Here is a 17224-nt window from a genome sequence, read left to right as displayed (position 1 = left end):
TTATGTTACGGGGCACACTCGGGGGGTTATGGGGTTTTTTTTTGTTGGTTGTCGTTTTATCGTCGTGGTTGGTTGTTGTTAGCAGCCGGGCCGGCTGCGAGCTATGTGGGAGGGGGTGATGTAGTGGTGATACGCGCTGGGTGTATATGTCGTGTGCCAGCGCGTATGTACGGGTGTGTGTGTGGTGACGCGCGCTGACGGGGAGGAGCAGGCGTCAGTGCGCGGGTGGGGGTAGTGCTGCTGATTGGCTGTGTGCCGGTGACGCGCCCAGAGGGAGTGATCGGGTAGCAGCGCGGTGTGATTGGTCGGAGAGTGGAAACACGCGCTGAGCGGAACCGGATCGTGGGGATAGCGCGTGGGGATTGGGTAACGGAGGAGCGGTGCCGACGTTGAGGTCCGCATCCGCTCCGTCTCCCGGGAAGAAGGGGTATATAAGGTGATGCACAGAGGAGCAAGGGGCAGAAGTGGAACCATCTAAGAATGAAGACGAAGGTGTAGAGATAGAGCCCGGAGAGGAGAGTAATGGAGAGTAGAAGAGAGTAAGGTATAGTGTGTAGCCAGCGAGATAGAAAGGTCTACACGAGCTGAGTAATGTATAGTGTGTAGCCAGCGAGATAGAAAGGTCTACACGAGCTGAGTAATGTATAGTGTGTAGCCAGCGAGATAGAAAGGTCTACACGAGCTGAGTAATGTATAGTGTGTAGCCAGCGAGATAGAACGGTCTGCACGAGCCGAGTATGCATACGGTGTAGCCAGCGAGAGAGAGCGGTCTGCACGAGCCGAGTATGCATACGGTGTAGCCAGCGAGAGAGAACGGTCTGCACGAGCCGAGTATGCATACGGTGTAGCCAGCGAGAGAGAACGGTCTGCACGAGCCGAGTATGCATACGGTGTAGCCAGCGAGAGAGAGGCAAAGTCTACACGAGGCGAGAGAGGAGAGTGTAGCAGAGGCGCAGAGTCTACACGAGGCGAGAGAGGAGTGTAGCCGAGGCGCGGAGTCTACACGAGGCACAGAGAGCCGGCAGCACAGAATCCTGAGTCAAGAGAAGTGCGGTGTGAAGAAGAGAGGCCACGCGTTGTATTGTTACAAGTCAAGATTTAATAAAAGAAGTGTGTTCCCGTCAAGGAGTTTCCTGCCGTCATTTTCCAATACTTCACTTGTAATGAATGCACATAATTTACATGTCGGTTGATTTTAAGGAATGCTACTCCCACCAAAACACAATTAAACAGTGGATTGATATTGTGGGCGAGTTTAACAGTATTGTACCATTAAATGGCATTACGTAATATAAGAATAGGTTTTTCCCTTTCTGGCAATAAAACAGCTGTTTTTTAAAACAGCTGTTTTGTTGTTTTAAAACAGAAGTTGTTTTGTTGTTTTAAAACAACAGCTATATTATGTTCTTGGTTCTTTCGGTAAAGTCACGTAGAAGGGAAATAATACATTAATACAAAAATATAACTATTGTTAAAATAATACAAATATAAAACTATTGTTTAATATTTGTATTATTTCATTATTTCCCTATTGTTTTATGTTTGCATTATTTTATTATTTCCCTTCTACGTGACTTTACAGAAAGAACCAAGAATATGAATCCCTGCAGTCACGAAAGCTTTAAATCAAGATTTAACAGCTATATTGTTATTGTTTTAAAACAACAGCTGTTTGTTGTTGTTGTTTTAAAACAATAGCTGTTTTGTTGTTGTTTTAAAACAACAGTTGTTTTGTTGTTGTTGTTTTAAAACAACAGCTGTTTTTTTGTTGTTGTTTTAAAGCAACAGCTGTTTTGTTGTTGTTTTAAAACAGCTGTTGTTTATTGCCAGAAAGGGTAAAACCTCTTCGTATAATGTGATACTGGCAAGGGAGATCCCATGATGACATGATGTAACGTTGGGGAGGGGGGGGGCGTGAGACACGCACATCCCCCGGTACAGCTTCAATCTGCGTTCACAACCCTACAACGCAGCTGGGCGACGTTTCGGACTCTGACCCTTGCCCGGAGCATCACGTGTGACGAGGTGGGAGGGCGGCCCAAGAGAGAAGTCGCGATGCGATTGGCTGAGAGCCGCGGCCGGGGCGGTTAATTTCTGACCAATCACGAGCGACGTTACCGCCCCCCCCCCCACCCCCACATGGGGCCTAGCGCGCTTAGCCGAGCGAGGCCTGTTCCCGCCAATCCTCTCGCAACGTTTTAAGTTTAATTTATTAGCTGCAACAAAAACATAATTACAGCGATTCATTAACATGAGCGTCCTGACGTGGAATATCAACGGGATTAGAGCTTCTCGCGTGAGCCTCAAGGCGCTACTGGACTCGCTTGACGCCGACGTGGTCTGCTTACAGGAGACCAAAGTTACGAGTGAGTGAAGGCTGACGTTTCGGTCCACCACCCTCTCCTTCTCCTCCTTGTAATTGCCAGGGCTGTCGTTGTCATTGTACTGCAAAGGAAGTCGTGATCGCGTTGATGTCTAAAGCGTCGTGAGTCGCCGTAGGATGTACGGAAGTTCGTATGAACGCGGCTCTACGCGGCAGTGTTGGACTGTTGTTAACGTTTTCTTGGTTCTTTCGGTAAAGTCACGTAGAATGGAAATAATAAAACATAAAATTAAATAATTCTAACGACGTTTCGGCCACAACGCAAGCAGCCGTCCTCAGGTGGAGAACAGGTCTGTCGAGAAGATAGTCTGAATGAGGACGGCTGCTTGCGTTGTGGCCGAAACGTGATAATTATTTTATTTTATTATGTTTTATTTTCATTATTTTATTATTTCCATTCTACGTGACTTTACCGAAAGAACCAAGAAGATGAATCCCTGCAGTCACGAAAGCTTTAATTCGAAATTTGTTGTTAAAGTTGTTAACGTTCATTTATTATGTATAGCCCTGTGAGCCATTCGGCTCTTGAATCGGGTGCAACCGCAACAAACAAAAAACAAGAAAACATCTTAAAGTGAATATGTGACTAAGTGCAAACAGAAAATCCAAGAAAAGACAGAAAAATATTTCAGAAAAAGCACCGTACACCAACGCTGTGTGCAGAAATCCCAGTGGGATGCAAGTCAAAACAACAACAACAACCACAAGACAACTTAGATTAAGGCCATCAGTCTAACTCCGTATTACAACAACACAAACATGCCAAACCAGTAAACTTTTCGAAATCACCAAAATAAAAGCAATGAAACAGTGATCATAGGAACTGTGACGGAATTTTCACAATAAACGACATAAACAACATGTACTGCCAAAACCTTACAGCCATAGCTGGCTGCATGAGTCGCTTCCACAACAGTAGGAGCATCAATCGGAGTATTATAATTTTTCAATGCACCTTTAAGATCAGCACACTAAATCAAAACACAGGTCATACTTTATAGCGATCATCCGGAGCGAAACATTGTATTTTAGGCCACTGAATAGCACTGGCAGCTAGGGGTGTACAACTCCTCTAACGTTGCTATTGTAGTACGCATTCTTAGAATAGGCGTCGATATTTATAGTAAGCTACCCCTGGTTCTGTTAAAAGTGTACAATTATTACACTAAATGCCCCCCCCCCCCGCTCACCAATTAACACTACGGTTCAAAACAGTGCATACATATAAACACTGCGTTTAAAACAAATGTTGAGCACACAACTTGTTTAAAAGTGATGCTTGTGTAGGTTTCTGTTGTGTGGCGAGGACAGGGACGTGCAGGATTTTAGTTGTATTAGTTGATTGTTTAACTTTTCATCTTCTTGGTTCTTTCGGTAAAGTCACGTAGAAGGGAAATAATAAAAAATAAGATACAATTCTCACGACGTTTCTTCACATGAGGACGGCTGCTTGCATTGTGGCCGAAACGTCGTGAGAATTGTATTTTATGTTTTATTTTTATTGAATGGAAAATGTTAAACTTTTGATTTAACTGATGGGAAGGGCGCCAGGCCGCTTCTTCATTGGCTGCAAGCACCCCACGTGACTGACTGCACGGCCCCACGTGACTGAACGCACACCCCCACGTGACTGAACGCACAGCCCCACGTGACTGACCGGACAACCCCACGTGACTGAACGCACAGCACCACGTGACTGAATGCACGGCCCCACGTGACTGAACGCACGGCCCCACGTGACTGAACGCACGGCCCCACGTGACTGAACGCACGGCCCCACGTGACTGAACGCACGGCCCCACGTGACTGAACGCACGGCCCCACGTGACTGAACGCACGGCCCCACGTGACTGAACGCACGGCCCCACGTGACTGAACGCACAGCCCCACGTGACTGAACGCACAGCCCCACGTGGCTGAACGCACAGCCCCACGTGACTGAACGCACAGCCCCACGTGACTGAACGCACAGCCCCACGTGACTGAACGCACAGCCCCACGTGACTGAACGCACAGCCCCACGTGACTGAACGCACAGCCCCACGTGACTGAACGCACAGCCCCACGTGACTGAACGCACAGCCCCACGTGACTGAACGCACAGCCCCACGTGACTGAACGCACAGCCCCATGACTTGGCGTTTCGAGGTTCATTTCCAACCCACGAGGACATCCCCTTGTTTAGATTTACATCCCCAACAGAGTAACACTTACATCTTCTGAATAATATAATTTGTTATCCCTTCCGAGTATATCTCCGGGTTTTACCCATATCTGGTGTTACGTTTGAATGTCTCATATACCGCTTACAAAAATAAACACGACACATTGATCATTGTAACTAATTATTACTTTGTTATAGGAGTAATCAATTTTCTCGCCATGTATTCAATGTCGCTTTTGATAAAAACCAAGTGCGACCCTGTGTTGGTATTTTTATCTCTTCAGTTTTCAGTTTTTCAGTTTCATTTATTTGGTATAGCCCTGTGAGCCATTCGGCTCTTGAATTGGGTGCAACCGCAAGAAACAAAAAAACATGAACAAGAAAACATCTTAAAGTGACTACGCGTAAACAGAAAAATCCACCAACATTACAGAATAACGATCGTCAATTAACACCAAATGTGATGTTGAGAGACATTTTTATATACATATATTTCAATACAATCAATACATCTTAGTCTTTTTTGTTCAATTCTATTTATATGAACGGGTCATATGATGCGCAGTTACGCTAGTTAATCAATAACACTGAGTGTATGGCCTTAAAAAGCTGAATCTATTATAGGCGACGTTTCGGGCAATGACCCTACATAGCACGTGAATGTATTGCGTTTTTATTATTGTACTTGTGTACCACTGGCAATGCGACATCACCAAATTATCTCTTTTGAGAGCTCTTAAAAATATATTTCCCATGTGTCCTGAACAAATGTGTCTCTTGATGAGTGCATCTCATCTCTTTGGTAATCTCTCTTCTGCATACCTCCTGGTTCATCAACTCGCTTGAGGACCAGGTCTAATCACAAGTGGCTGAAACCCAGATTCGAACCCAAATTCTCAGCGCTCTGAATTGTGAGCCGCTTGGCCTCCTCCGCGGGTGTGAATTGAAACCACCTCCGATCGTCGGGAGAGGTAGGTCGACTCAGCCTTAAATGAGTACGTGCTGCGGTGTGTCACCATCAACACTGGGGAGACCAATGCATTCTAGATTTGAAGCTTTCGTGACTGCAAGGATTTTTCGGTAAAGTCACGTAGGTAAAAAATAAAAATTTATAATAAAAATAAAGAAATAAAAATAGATATAAAATAATAAATCACGACGTTTCGGAGGCAACACAAGTCTCCGTCATCAGGTGGGACTGTCACAGCTAAATTTACTGTATCAATAAATTTACTGTATCAATACAGTCAATTTGGTGGGACCGTCACAGCTAAATTTATTGTATCAATACAGTAAATTTTAAAATTTATTTCCGATGTGTCCTGAACAAATTTACTGTATCAATACAGTAAATTTAGCTGTGACGGTCCCACCTGATGATGTGTTGCCTCCGAAACGTGATTTTTTATTTTATTTCTATTATTATTTAATTTTTTTTACCTACGTGACTTTACCGAAAAACCTAAGAGTATGAGACCAATGTAGTAGGGCATGGTCCCGGCCGTACCATCCCGTCGTGTGCCGTGCCATCCTTAAAATGTGCTCGCTTACAGCACTTGCCCCAACAATCTGCGAAGGTTACAGGGGCCGTCTTTGTGTTTTTTCCAGGGGACCTCCTGGACGAACCCACCGCCGTAGTGGACGGGTACAATGCCTACTTCAGCTTCTCAAGGGTCCGCAGCGGCTACTCTGGTGAGATGGGAGCATAGCTCAGAGGTCGCAACCGGGTACCCGATACCCGTACCCTACCCGATACCCGGTTACCCGTACCCAGCCGGGTACGGGTATGGGTACCCGTTTGCGACCCTGGTGCGGCCGGGTACGGGTAGGCCGTGAGTCACCGGTGAGTAACCGTTTGTCACTCATTTCGGGTAGGGTACGGGTAGCGTACGGGTACCCATACCCTGCCGGGTACGGGTACCCATTTGCGACCCTTCTGCGGCCGGGTACGGGTACGGGTAAGGAATCAAAACCCGTTTGCGACCTCTGGCACAGCTTCACCCCTGTTAGGAATCATCTCAACGTATTGCGAGTCAATTGGTGGGTGAGCGAGCAGCTTCCAATCGGAAGGTTTCCAGTTCAAATCCTGGTTGGGGGGGTTAACTTGGCCTATCGTCCCTCCAGAGTCGATAAAATCGACCGCTCTATGAACCCGGCAACCCGGTGGAGGGATGTTAACTACCTCACCTGGTATACAGGAGGTTGTGGGTTCGATCCCGATCCTGACACCTATATATTTGGAGGGTGCGTGTCTCTCTCCCTGTGGTTGCGTGGATTTTTCTCCGGGTTCTCCGATTTTTCCCCTCCACATTTAGAATGACCATCACGCGTTTAAAGTATTTGGCTGCGATACATTTCCACGTGATAACCCTCGTCGTTGAGCTATCATTTGTGGCTTGGTCGCCTCTCAACATGAGCTATATAGCTCAGTGGGCCTAAGCTGGTAAAATAAAAAATAGTTTAATAGTCTAAAGTCAATGTATTAAGTACACTTGTGGATGTAGCATTATCACTGGTTAAACAAAATAATTCAGTTAGCCAAATATAAATGTTGGTTTGCACATCCTCTTTAGCCATGCCCTATCCGCTGCTGGATGCAGACCTCTCCATGCCATCACCATCCCTCTAGGCCCCGCATATCAACCGAACGCATCACCTCACCTCCGCGGAGTTATCCTGAGACACCACGTGTTTTAAATTGCATATTTTCGCACCAACGGCAGTGGTTTAAACAAAGTGGCGTGTCCCCGCTGCTTGGGCAGGTGTGGCCACGTACTGCAGGGACGTGGCCACCCCCCTGGCCGCCGAGGAGGGGCTGTCGGGCCTCCTGCGAGGGGCGAGCGGCCGCCGGGACGACGGCAGCGATGGCAGCGTCGGCTGCTACGGCGACACCAGCGAGTTCACCGCCGACGAGCTGCAGGCTCTGGACGCCGAGGGCAGGGCCGTGGTGACGCAGCACCGCGTGCGGTGAGCGGCCGCGCAACATCGGGTAGAGAGGAGGGGGGTGGGGAGAAGGTGGAGGGGAGAGGGAGACGTGGGGAGAAGAGAGGCGCTCACACGGTGCACTAACCACTGCGCCACCGCTCCTACCCCACCTATCGCCACCAAGGGCCAGGGAGGGTGACTGCTGTGGCCTTGCAAGGCTAGGTGCACACGCTCACCATTTAATCATCTCCCCGTGTGTGAAGCCCAAACGCTCTTCGTGCACTCACGGCCAATACCAGTGACGATTATCTGAACCGGTCATGGGCCTCACTTAGGTCGACTCAGTCCTCAAATGAGTACCTGGTGAGATGTAGTGGTGACGTCACTGCCACTTAAACTAAACTAGACAATTTTTTTATTTTACCAGGTAAGAGCCACGTAGCTATGTAGCTCTATTTCAGAAGTGGCTTATCGCATGAAAATTTAAAGCAGCCAAATACTCGAAACACTTGCATCTAAATGCGGAGGGATAAACCGGAGGACCCGGAGAAAAATTCACGCTACCACGGGGAAAAATGCAAGGTCGGAATCGAACCCACCACCTCCTGCATACCAGGTGAGGGAGTTAATATCTCACCACCGCGGCGCCACTTAGTGGCGAACGACAACGTGAAGCGCCGTGGTGACGTCACCACCACTCGGTGGCGAACGGCGGCGGTTGTTTATTCCGTGCGCGCGCTCCTGCGCTGTGTGTGCACCCACAGGCTGGCGGGGAGCGGGGAAGAGCGGACCCTCGCCATCGTCAACGTCTACTGTCCCCGCGCCGACCCAGACAGGCCTCACCGCGGAGACTTCAAGCTCCGCTTCTACCGCCTCCTGGAGGCCCGCTGCGTCGCCCTGCGCAACAGCGGCAGGTGAGGTCCTACGCCGGTCGCAGCGCCGCACCGCCAAAATGTCAATCGCCTTCTGTTTACGATAATTAAATTTCGATTTAAAGCTTCTTTCGTGACTGCAGGGATTCATCTGCTTGGTTCTTTCGGTAAAGTCACGTAGAAGGGAAGTAATAAAATAATAAAAATAAAACATAATAAAATGATTCTCACGACGTTTCAGCCACAACGCAAGCAGCCGTCCCCCAACAGACCTGGTCTTCACCTGAGGACGGCTGCTTGCGTTGTGGCCGAAACGTCGTGAGAATTGTATTTTATTATGTTTTATTTTTATTCGTTTATTATTTCCCTTCTACGTGACTTTACCGAAAGAACCAAGAAGATAATTAAATTGTCCACAGTTGTATCTTATTGAGTGACTGTGTGTTGTCTTGGTGTGGTCTGGGACAGTGTTTGCCTTGCTGAAGCTTGGGAAAATTGTAACTGGCGTACTTTATCTATTTAACGTATTTATTTTTAGCGATGTGTTTACCTTTCCTATACTTTACATTCTCATCGTTGTTTTTGTATTGTTTGTTGTTGTAACATTCGTAGCTCATCGGATTTCTCCAGGATACAGATTCTGTTTCGGATTCTCTCGTTGATTCCTCCGCCCGTGATGTGGGACTCGGTCTTCCAGCCTGACTGTTTGATCTCATGCCCCACTGTATTCAACCACCACCACCACACCGCAGATCACAGCAGCACACTCACCCACTCACAGGACATTGCAGTTACATAGAGTTACATAGAGAGCCATAGAGTCACATAGAGATCCATAGAGTCACATAGAGAGCCATAGTCACATAGAGAGCCATAGTCACATAGAGAGCCATAGCGTTACATAGAGAGCCATAGAGTCACATAGAGAGCCATAGAGTTACATAGAGATCCATAGAGTCACATAGAGAGCCATAGAGTTACATAGAGATCCATAGAGTCACATAGAGAGCCATAGAGTTACGTAGACAATCGTGACCACCAACCCAAAACCGTTGGCAGTGGCGGCATTTACAGGACATCGCAGGATGGAGGGAATGTGCAATCTATAAACGATAAAACTACATTATTTTTATTGTACCAGGTAAGGTCCACTGAGCTATAAAGCTTCTTTTCAGAAGCGAGTTTGATTCGCGCTCACGGCCACCAACACCGGTGACGATTATCTGAACCGGTCCTGGGCCTTCCCTAGATCGACTCAGCCTCAAATGAGTACCTGGTGCGGTGTGCAAACATCGCCACTGGGGAGACAAAGGCGGCCGGGCGTGGTGCTGGCCACCCACCCCGTCGTGTGCCACGGTGCCGGCCTTCGTAGGTGCTGCTGCTCGCTAACGGCCCCAGCAGTCCGTTAAAGGCTGCACGGAGGGAGATCTTTGTCTTTGTACGTGACAGAAGCGCGAGATGTCACTGACCGCGGCTTGCGCACCGTCGAATGTTGCGAGCGACTCGCAGCGGCCGTGTTGGGCAAAGAGCGCCAGGCAAGGGCTAAACGATCCACAAGTGCAAGCAGTGTGAGGGAAGAAGCGGAGAGAGAGAGGATTGACCTGCAGTTTTGGGCGAGTGAGTGGGAGAGTCGGAGAGTCGGAGAGTGGGTGGGTGAGTGGGGATTAAGTGGAGAGTGGGTGGGTCAGTAGGTTGGTGAGTGCAGTGGTTGGTTCAGAAGGTTGGTGAGTGGGTGAGTGCAGTGGGTGGGTCAGTAGGTTGGTGAGTGGGTGAGTGCTGTGGGTGGGTCAGAAGGTTGGTGAGTGGGTGAGTGAGTGGGGATTAAGTGGAGAGTGGGTGGGTCAGTAGGTTGGTGAGTGCAGTGGTTGGTTCAGAAGGTTGGTGAGTGGGTGAGTGCTGTGGGTGGGTCAGTAGGTTGGTGAGTGGGTGAGTGCTGTGGGTGGGTCAGTAGGTTGGTGAGTGGGTGAGTGCTGTGGGTGTGTCAGAAGGTTGGTGAGTGGGTGAGTGCTGTGGGTGGGTCAGTAGGTTGGTGAGTGGGTGAGTGTTGTGGGTGGGTCAGTAGGTTGGTGAGTGGGTGAGTGCTGTGGGTGGGTCAGTAGGTTGGTGAGTGGGTGAGTGCTGTGGGTGGGACAGTAGGTTGGTGAGTGGGTGAGTGCTGTGGGTGTGTCAGAAGGTTGGTGAGTGGGTGAGTGCTGTGGGTGGGTCAGTAGGTTGGTGAGTGGGTGAGTGCTGTGGGTGGGTCAGTAGGTTGGTGAGTGGGTGAGTGCTGTGGGTGGGACAGTAGGTTGGTGAGTGGGTGAGTGCTGTGGGTGAGTGCTGTGGGTGGGTCAGTAGGTTGGTGAGTGGGTGAGTGCTGTGGGTGGGTCAGTAGGTTGGTGAGTGGGTGAGTGCTGTGGGTGGGTCAGAAGGTTGGTGAGTGGGTGAGTGCTGTGGATGGGTCAGAAGGTTGCTGAACATCGATCAAAGATGGTCACCGCATCATTCGCTCTCAGATGCACTTCTGGGGCCGTCTGGAACGCTCTTCCTTCTGAGATTTGGAAGCCACTGGAGCTATGCACTTTTGACAAAGTAATTTCTTGAGAACTGCTTTTTGTGTTCAGTTTGTTGTCCTTTTCCCACAAATCCAATTAGCACGGTCGGCGATGTAGGTTCAAAAGAAATTCAACATCTATTCAGTGGGTTAGTGAGTGGTTGACTGGCTGGATCAGGAGGTTGGTGAGTGGACGGGTGGGTGGGTGAGTGAGCTGGTGAGTCGATGGGCCAGCGAGCGATTGTGTGACTTGGTGACCTGCAGCGTAGCCGTTGGCCACGGTGCGTGGCGTGGACGAGACGAAACTCCTGGGCCTGATTAGCGAGGCTCCTTTCTCTATGAATTGTCCCCCCATTCGTTGCATCAGTGGGTCGTCTATGAAAGGATCGCGCTGTGTATTTATTTGAGAGGCTGCGATGCTCAGGACGGCCTGGGGGTTCCACTAAAGTCGCGGGACGGCTCTCCAACCCCAACGTGCACCGCGGCGTTGCCGTCACTCTGATTATCCGCGTGTTTTTCTCTCATTATATATTTATTTACTTATTCATGCACTGCGCGAGATTACCATGCAGGCGGCCGCTCTTAATTATTTTACGGCGCATTAAGTGAAATGCTAATTGCACGTTTGTGCCTTCGCCAAAATTAAATATTTAGTGACGGGGGGCCCCCCGGGGGGGCTGCTGCTGCTGCTCGCGTGCCGTGGCGGCGATAATGACGGATTAGCCGCGGCCCCCCCCCCGCTCTCCGCGGCCTGCTTTAACCCCCGCCGGGGTACTGGCTGCTACGTCACCGCAGCGCAATGCGCTCCTTGCAAAGTCGTGGAAGTTTTCCGTTTGCGTACAAGGGGGGGGGGGGGGCAAGTTGGACCGGCAGGCGACGGACGTTTGTTTATATGAATATCGAGCGCGCGTGTTCGAGAAACGGGCGCAACCTTTGATCGACGACTCTGGAGGCGTGAAGCCGGAGAGCTCAGGGTTTGTCTAATACTAGTCTGAACAGGTGAGAGCCTGAACCAGGTGAGAGCCTGAACCAGGTGAGAGCCTGAACCAGGTGAGAGCCTGAACCAGGTGAGAGCCTGAACCAGGTGAACGCCTCGAGCTGCTGCATGAATTTGTACGACGCTTGACTGCTGTGTGAGTGAGGTGTTATGAAACACACCCCTCAGCCAGGACAGAAGCACAGTGGCTCAGAGCTGTGATGCCGGAATTCCACCGAGCCACATGGTTTTCAACCGAGGGCCCCCTCCCGTATTGAAGTTCGTGATCAAAGACGGATCGAGATACAGATCCCGCAGCTGGTTGCACAGGGAGACGCGGGGCAACCTCAAAGGTCCTGCGCTGACAGCCTCATCGCTCCATCCGCTCTGAGACTCACGCGGAGATCCGTAGACTCACGCAGAGACCCATGGGCTCACGCAGAGACGTGTAGATTCACACGGAGAGGCACGGACTCGCACGGAGGCCCATAGACTCGCACAGGCACAGACTCAACACAGACACCGGCGAACTCGCACAGAGGCCACTCTCAATGCCTGTCTCGGCAATTGGGCCTTCCTCCATCCGACACGTACATCCCACCCAGCGCAGCCGGTATTTTCCTCGTCGTGTCTGCACCGCACGCCCGCCGCGTTCTCTTCCGAGCCCTGCGCATGGCCCTGGCGCTGTTTTGACACCAAATCCCAGGTCCCTGTGAGGTTCTCACCGATGCAAAATCTGGGCGTGGCCTGGGACTCTCTTGTTGATGTTTTTTGTGGCCGTCTTGCCCAAGCTTGGTCAATCGTGACCCGCTGACCTTTTTCTCTACTTTGCACTCCCATCGTGTTTTTGTCGTCCTTGTTGTTGTAACTCTCTTATCCTGCCCTCCTGGGACATCTGTGAAAAAGAGCTTCATAGTTCTAGATTTGAAGCTTTCGTGACTGCAAGGATTCATACTCTGGTTTTTTCGGTAAAGTCACGTAGGTAAAATATAAAATAAATGAAAACAACTAAATAAAATCACGACGTTTCGGGCGCAACACAAGCGTCCTTCTTCAGGTGGGGACAACGTAGCGAAACCACAACCGCTTAAGTGCGTTTAAATTTTTTGCCTACGTGACTTTACCGAAAACACCAAAGAGAGCTTCAGAGATTCGATTTAAAGCTTCCGTGACTGCAGGGATTCATCTTCTTGGTTCTTTCGGTAAAGTCACGTAGAAGGGAAATAATAAAATAATAAAAATAAAACATATTAAAATAATTCTCACGACGTTTCGGCCACAACGCAAGCAGCCGTCCTCAGGTGAAGAACAGGGCTGTCGCCATTCAGACTCTGTCTCCCCGACAAACCTGTTCTTCACCTGAGGTCGGCTGCTTGCGTTGTGGCCGAAACGTCGTGAGAATTATTTTATTATGTTTCATTTTATTACTTTATTATTTCCCTTTTACGTGACTTTACCGAAAGAACCAAGAAGAAGAGCTTCAGCGCTCATCGGATTTCCTCCTCCAGCCTAAATACAGATTCTGAACCCTTTGACCTCCCCTTGGGCGTGTGTTGAGATATATTTTTAGTGTGTGGGTGTCTGGGGACGTTTCATTGACGCTTTAAAAAAATAGGGGCTGGTACGCATTTGTGTGTTTGTAGGTGCGATGGAGAGTGAATACTGATTTAATGTGTTCTCAGTTCCATCGTTTTTATTGCCACTAGAGGGTTTAAACACGATCAGCTGATTGATGATGATGATGTTGGTATGATGGTGACGATTGTTTATTGAAACGACACGCAAGTAATTTTTCCAAAATTAACGATTTTTATATATTTCAAACACACACACAAGGAAATTAAATAGTATATTTTAATCCATTCACAACGCTCAAAACTTTTTCTAAATAATCTTCCCCGCACTGGACAGTTACTCGTGCCCACAGAGTAGTTTAACAGCACAGAGATGAAGACTGAAGGCTAAAAATTACGACCGTAAATATCCTTAACCCTTGCCGAAACGTCTGCAAGTCGCAGGGTGGGTGTCCCGTTCACCGCTGAATCTCGGAGCGGGCTCAGCTTTAATTTAATTTAGAGGGCCGTAGCACCGTTGTTCTTAAAGACATTGCACTCACCGCAGAGAACTGTCACGACACGACCACCGCACTCTATAATAGCCGGAGCCAAACTGTGCCACGCGCTCCTCCCGCATGGACTTGGTGGGAGCCTCGGTACCGATAACGTTACTTGTTTAGCTTTTCTCCAGGTCCTCCGGTTTTTGCATCCACATTTAGAATCTACGTGCCTTTAGAGTATTTGGCTGCTATAGATTTCCACGCGATGACTAGCCACCTCATTGAGCTATCGTTTGTGGCCAGGTCGCTTCTGAGTGGGTCTTATGTGGTAAAATAAAATAAAAATGTTAATAGTGGCCGATGATTTTGTTGGGGGTAGGGATCTGGACAGGTTCTGTAAGTTGCGTGCTGTTGAGTTCTGCTGCTGCTCTGACCCCGGTCACGTGGGCATCTCTGTGTCTCCCCGGTGTCCTCTCCTCGCCCTCCCTTGCAGCCACGTGATTGTGGTCGGAGACCTGAACACAGCACACAGACCCATAGACCACTGCGACCCAGAGGATCCCGTGAGTGATTGGGGCATCGCCCCACCATCGTTGCCAATCGGCATCATCTTCATCATCACCGCTGCCATCATCATCGTCATCATCAGAAGCATTAATAGCCTCACCGTCATCGTCATAAGAAGTATTCTCGGCATCGTCACCATCGTCATCAATAGCATCGTCATGTTCCATAATCACCACCATCATCATCATCATCATACGGGCCTCCACCACAACGAATGATAACCCACCATTCATTCTGCCCGCAGGAGCTGTTTCAAGAACACCCTGGCAGAAAGTGGCTGGACCAGTTCCTCTGTGAATCCAGTCCCTCTGCGAGACCTCCTCCTCGGCCCGCCGACCACCACGACGACAGCCTCAACGGCGACGACGTCAGCGCGTCGCGGTCCGATGCCGCCGGCCCCCGGTTCGTCGACGCCTTCCGCCTCTTCCACCCGACGCGCGCCGACGCGTTCACCTGCTGGTGCAACGTCACCGGCGCTCGCGTCACCAACTACGGCACGCGCATCGACTACGTCCTCGCCGACGGCGCCCTGGCCGCCTCCCGCGTCCTCTCGGCCTGCGACATCGCGCCCGACGTGCTCGGCTCGGACCACTGCCCCGTGCGCGCCGCGCTGGCGCTCGACTTTGTGCCGTCGCCGCGCCGCCCCCCGCTGTGCGCGCACCTCATGCCCGAGTTCGCCGGGCGCCAGCGCAAGCTCTCGGCGTTCCTGGTGAAGACGCCGGCTGACCGCGGCGGCGGCGAACCCGAGGCCCGCCCGTCGGAGCGGCGCGTCGACCGTGCCGCGAACGTTGCCGGCAAAGCGACCCCCGCGGCCGCCGCGGGCAAGGTGAAGCGCGCGGCACGCGAGTCGCACGGCACGAAGGCCAAGAGGGCGAAGGGGGCCGACAAGGCGGCCGACGTGCCGGCCAGGGGGACCCTGCTGAGCTTTCTCAAGCGCCCGGCGGGCGGCGCGCGGCTCCACACGGCGATTCCGACCGGCGGCCCGGCCGGGGGCGGCGCGTGCGTGGGCCCGGACCCGGTCTCCTATCGCGACAAGGATTCCAGCGCGTCCCCCGAGGGAGCCGCGATGGCTGCGGGGGGCACCGAGGACGCAGGGGGCGCGGGAGATGCGGGGGGCGTGGAGCTGGGCAGTTTCGGCCGCGCCACTGACCCCACGACTGACCCCGCCACTGACCCCGCCACTGACCCCGCCACTGACCCCGCGACGGACCCTGCGACCGACGACCGCCGGCCGCGGCAGAGGAATCTTGGTACGGACTTTTGGAAGTCGGTGCTGAAGGGGCTGCCCCCGGCGCCGCCGTGCAGGGGCCACGGCGAGCCGTGCCTGCTGAGGACGGTGAAGAAACCCGGGCAGAATTTCGGGCGCCGCTTCTACGTGTGCCCTCGTCCCGAGGGCCACGCGTCGAACAAGGAGGCTCGCTGCAACTCGTTCACTTGGGTCGCCAAGAGGTGAGCCGCGAGGAGGCCTCGCAAGCAGGGCCGCAAGGTGAGCCGCAAGGAGGGCCACAAGGAGGCCTCACAATGGCCGCTGCGGTGGTGGGCTGCCACGAAACGATGGTTTCGTAAACGATGAAAACTCTCCACATTCGTCAAACAACAACTCTGTGGTGTTTCAGCGGCCTCTGTGTGTGGGGACATGTTAATTACTTCGGCTGGTATGCAGGAGGTCGTGGGTTCGATCCCGACCCCGATGACACCTGTATATTTGGAATTTGCGTGTATCTCCCCTCCACATTTAGAATCGACGTGTATTCGGCTGCGCTAAATGTCCACGTGATAAGCCACTTCGTTGAGCTATCAACACAGACCATCACGCGAACGGCGGTCATCCTCGCAGCGGCTTTTGGCTGCCATGGAACCAAGACGGGTCACCGCTTCGCGCGCTTTTGGCTGCCCCTCTGCGGCCGTCTGGAATGTTCTTCCTTCCGATATTAGGAAGCCACCAAAGCTGTGCACTTTTAAAATGATCTATATTGACAAGATAATTTATTTTAAACAGATTTTTGCGTTTAGTTTGTTGTCCTTCGGCACTTCCCATTAGCACGGTTAGCGACGTTCGGTGCGAAATAAGTTCAACATGCGCACGTTTGTGGCCAGGTCACTTCTGAGAAAGAGCTATGTAGCTCAGCGGACCTTACCTGTTAAAATAAAAAAATAATAGTAACAAAATAACAACAGGATATATTACAGGTGACGTTTCAAGCAACGGGCCCTTCTAGATGGCATCGGAAATGTCCTGGAATTTGTTTTCGTGCGTGTACATGCACACCACTGCCCCACCAAATCACTTGTGTTTTGATGATGACTTCAGGTATTGAAGGTAATGTGACGATTTTTACTGAATATATTTTGTAATAAAAAGCCGTTCGCTTAGATCCCGCAAATCTTTGAGCCTTGTTCCCTCCGCAAAATCCAGACGAGGATGCGTTGACGACACGTGGGACGTACGTACCGAGTCCTGCACGCCGTCCACCATCGCCCAGCAATTCATAACCACGTGTACACGTCAGCGTCCCATCGAGCAATTCGAAAATCGGTGCGTTCGTCAATAACGCTGCGCGTGTGTGTATGTACGTACTGCGTTTTGAACTGTGGGGAACGGTGGTGCAGCGGTTAGCGCGCCGCGCTACGAATCCGGCGAACCGAGTTCCATTCCCGCTCGCGGCAAACACCGCTTGACGATTATTTGAATCGGTCCTGGGACTCCCCTAGGTGGACTCGGCCTCAAATAAGTACCCGATTCGGTGTGTA

General features: G+C 50.9%; 1 protein-coding gene across 1 annotated transcript; it reads left to right on the top strand.

The window, feature by feature from the left end:
* Positions 1-2138: 2138 nt before the first annotated feature.
* On the top strand, positions 2139-16857 carry APEX2 (apurinic/apyrimidinic endodeoxyribonuclease 2). The gene is made up of 6 exons (XM_078612222.1): positions 2139-2366; positions 6156-6239; positions 7310-7514; positions 8237-8386; positions 14400-14469; positions 14718-16857. Exons 1-6 carry the CDS (start codon positions 2252-2254, stop codon positions 15924-15926), a joined length of 1833 nt encoding a protein of 610 aa, XP_078468348.1. The 5' UTR covers positions 2139-2251; the 3' UTR covers positions 15927-16857.
* Positions 16858-17224: the final 367 nt, after the last annotated feature.

This window comes from Lampetra planeri, chromosome 38, assembly GCF_965212315.1.
Source record: "Lampetra planeri chromosome 38, kcLamPlan1.2.h2, whole genome shotgun sequence".
Taxonomy (NCBI): Eukaryota; Metazoa; Chordata; class Hyperoartia; order Petromyzontiformes; family Petromyzontidae; genus Lampetra; species Lampetra planeri.
Note: the sequence above shows the minus strand (reverse complement) of the source record. Positions and strands in the feature narration are given on the sequence as shown.

Excerpts from the sequence above, each read along its gene's own strand:
- APEX2 (XM_078612222.1), top strand. The coding sequence starts at position 2,252 with ATGAGCGTCCTGACGTGGAATATCAACGGGATTAGAGCTTCTCGCGTG. Across the intron at positions 8,387-14,399 it reads GCCCTGCGCAACAGCGGCAG|CCACGTGATTGTGGTCGGAG; the intron begins GTGAGGTCCTAC and ends CCTCCCTTGCAG. Across the intron at positions 14,470-14,717 it reads ACTGCGACCCAGAGGATCCC|GAGCTGTTTCAAGAACACCC; the intron begins GTGAGTGATTGG and ends TTCTGCCCGCAG.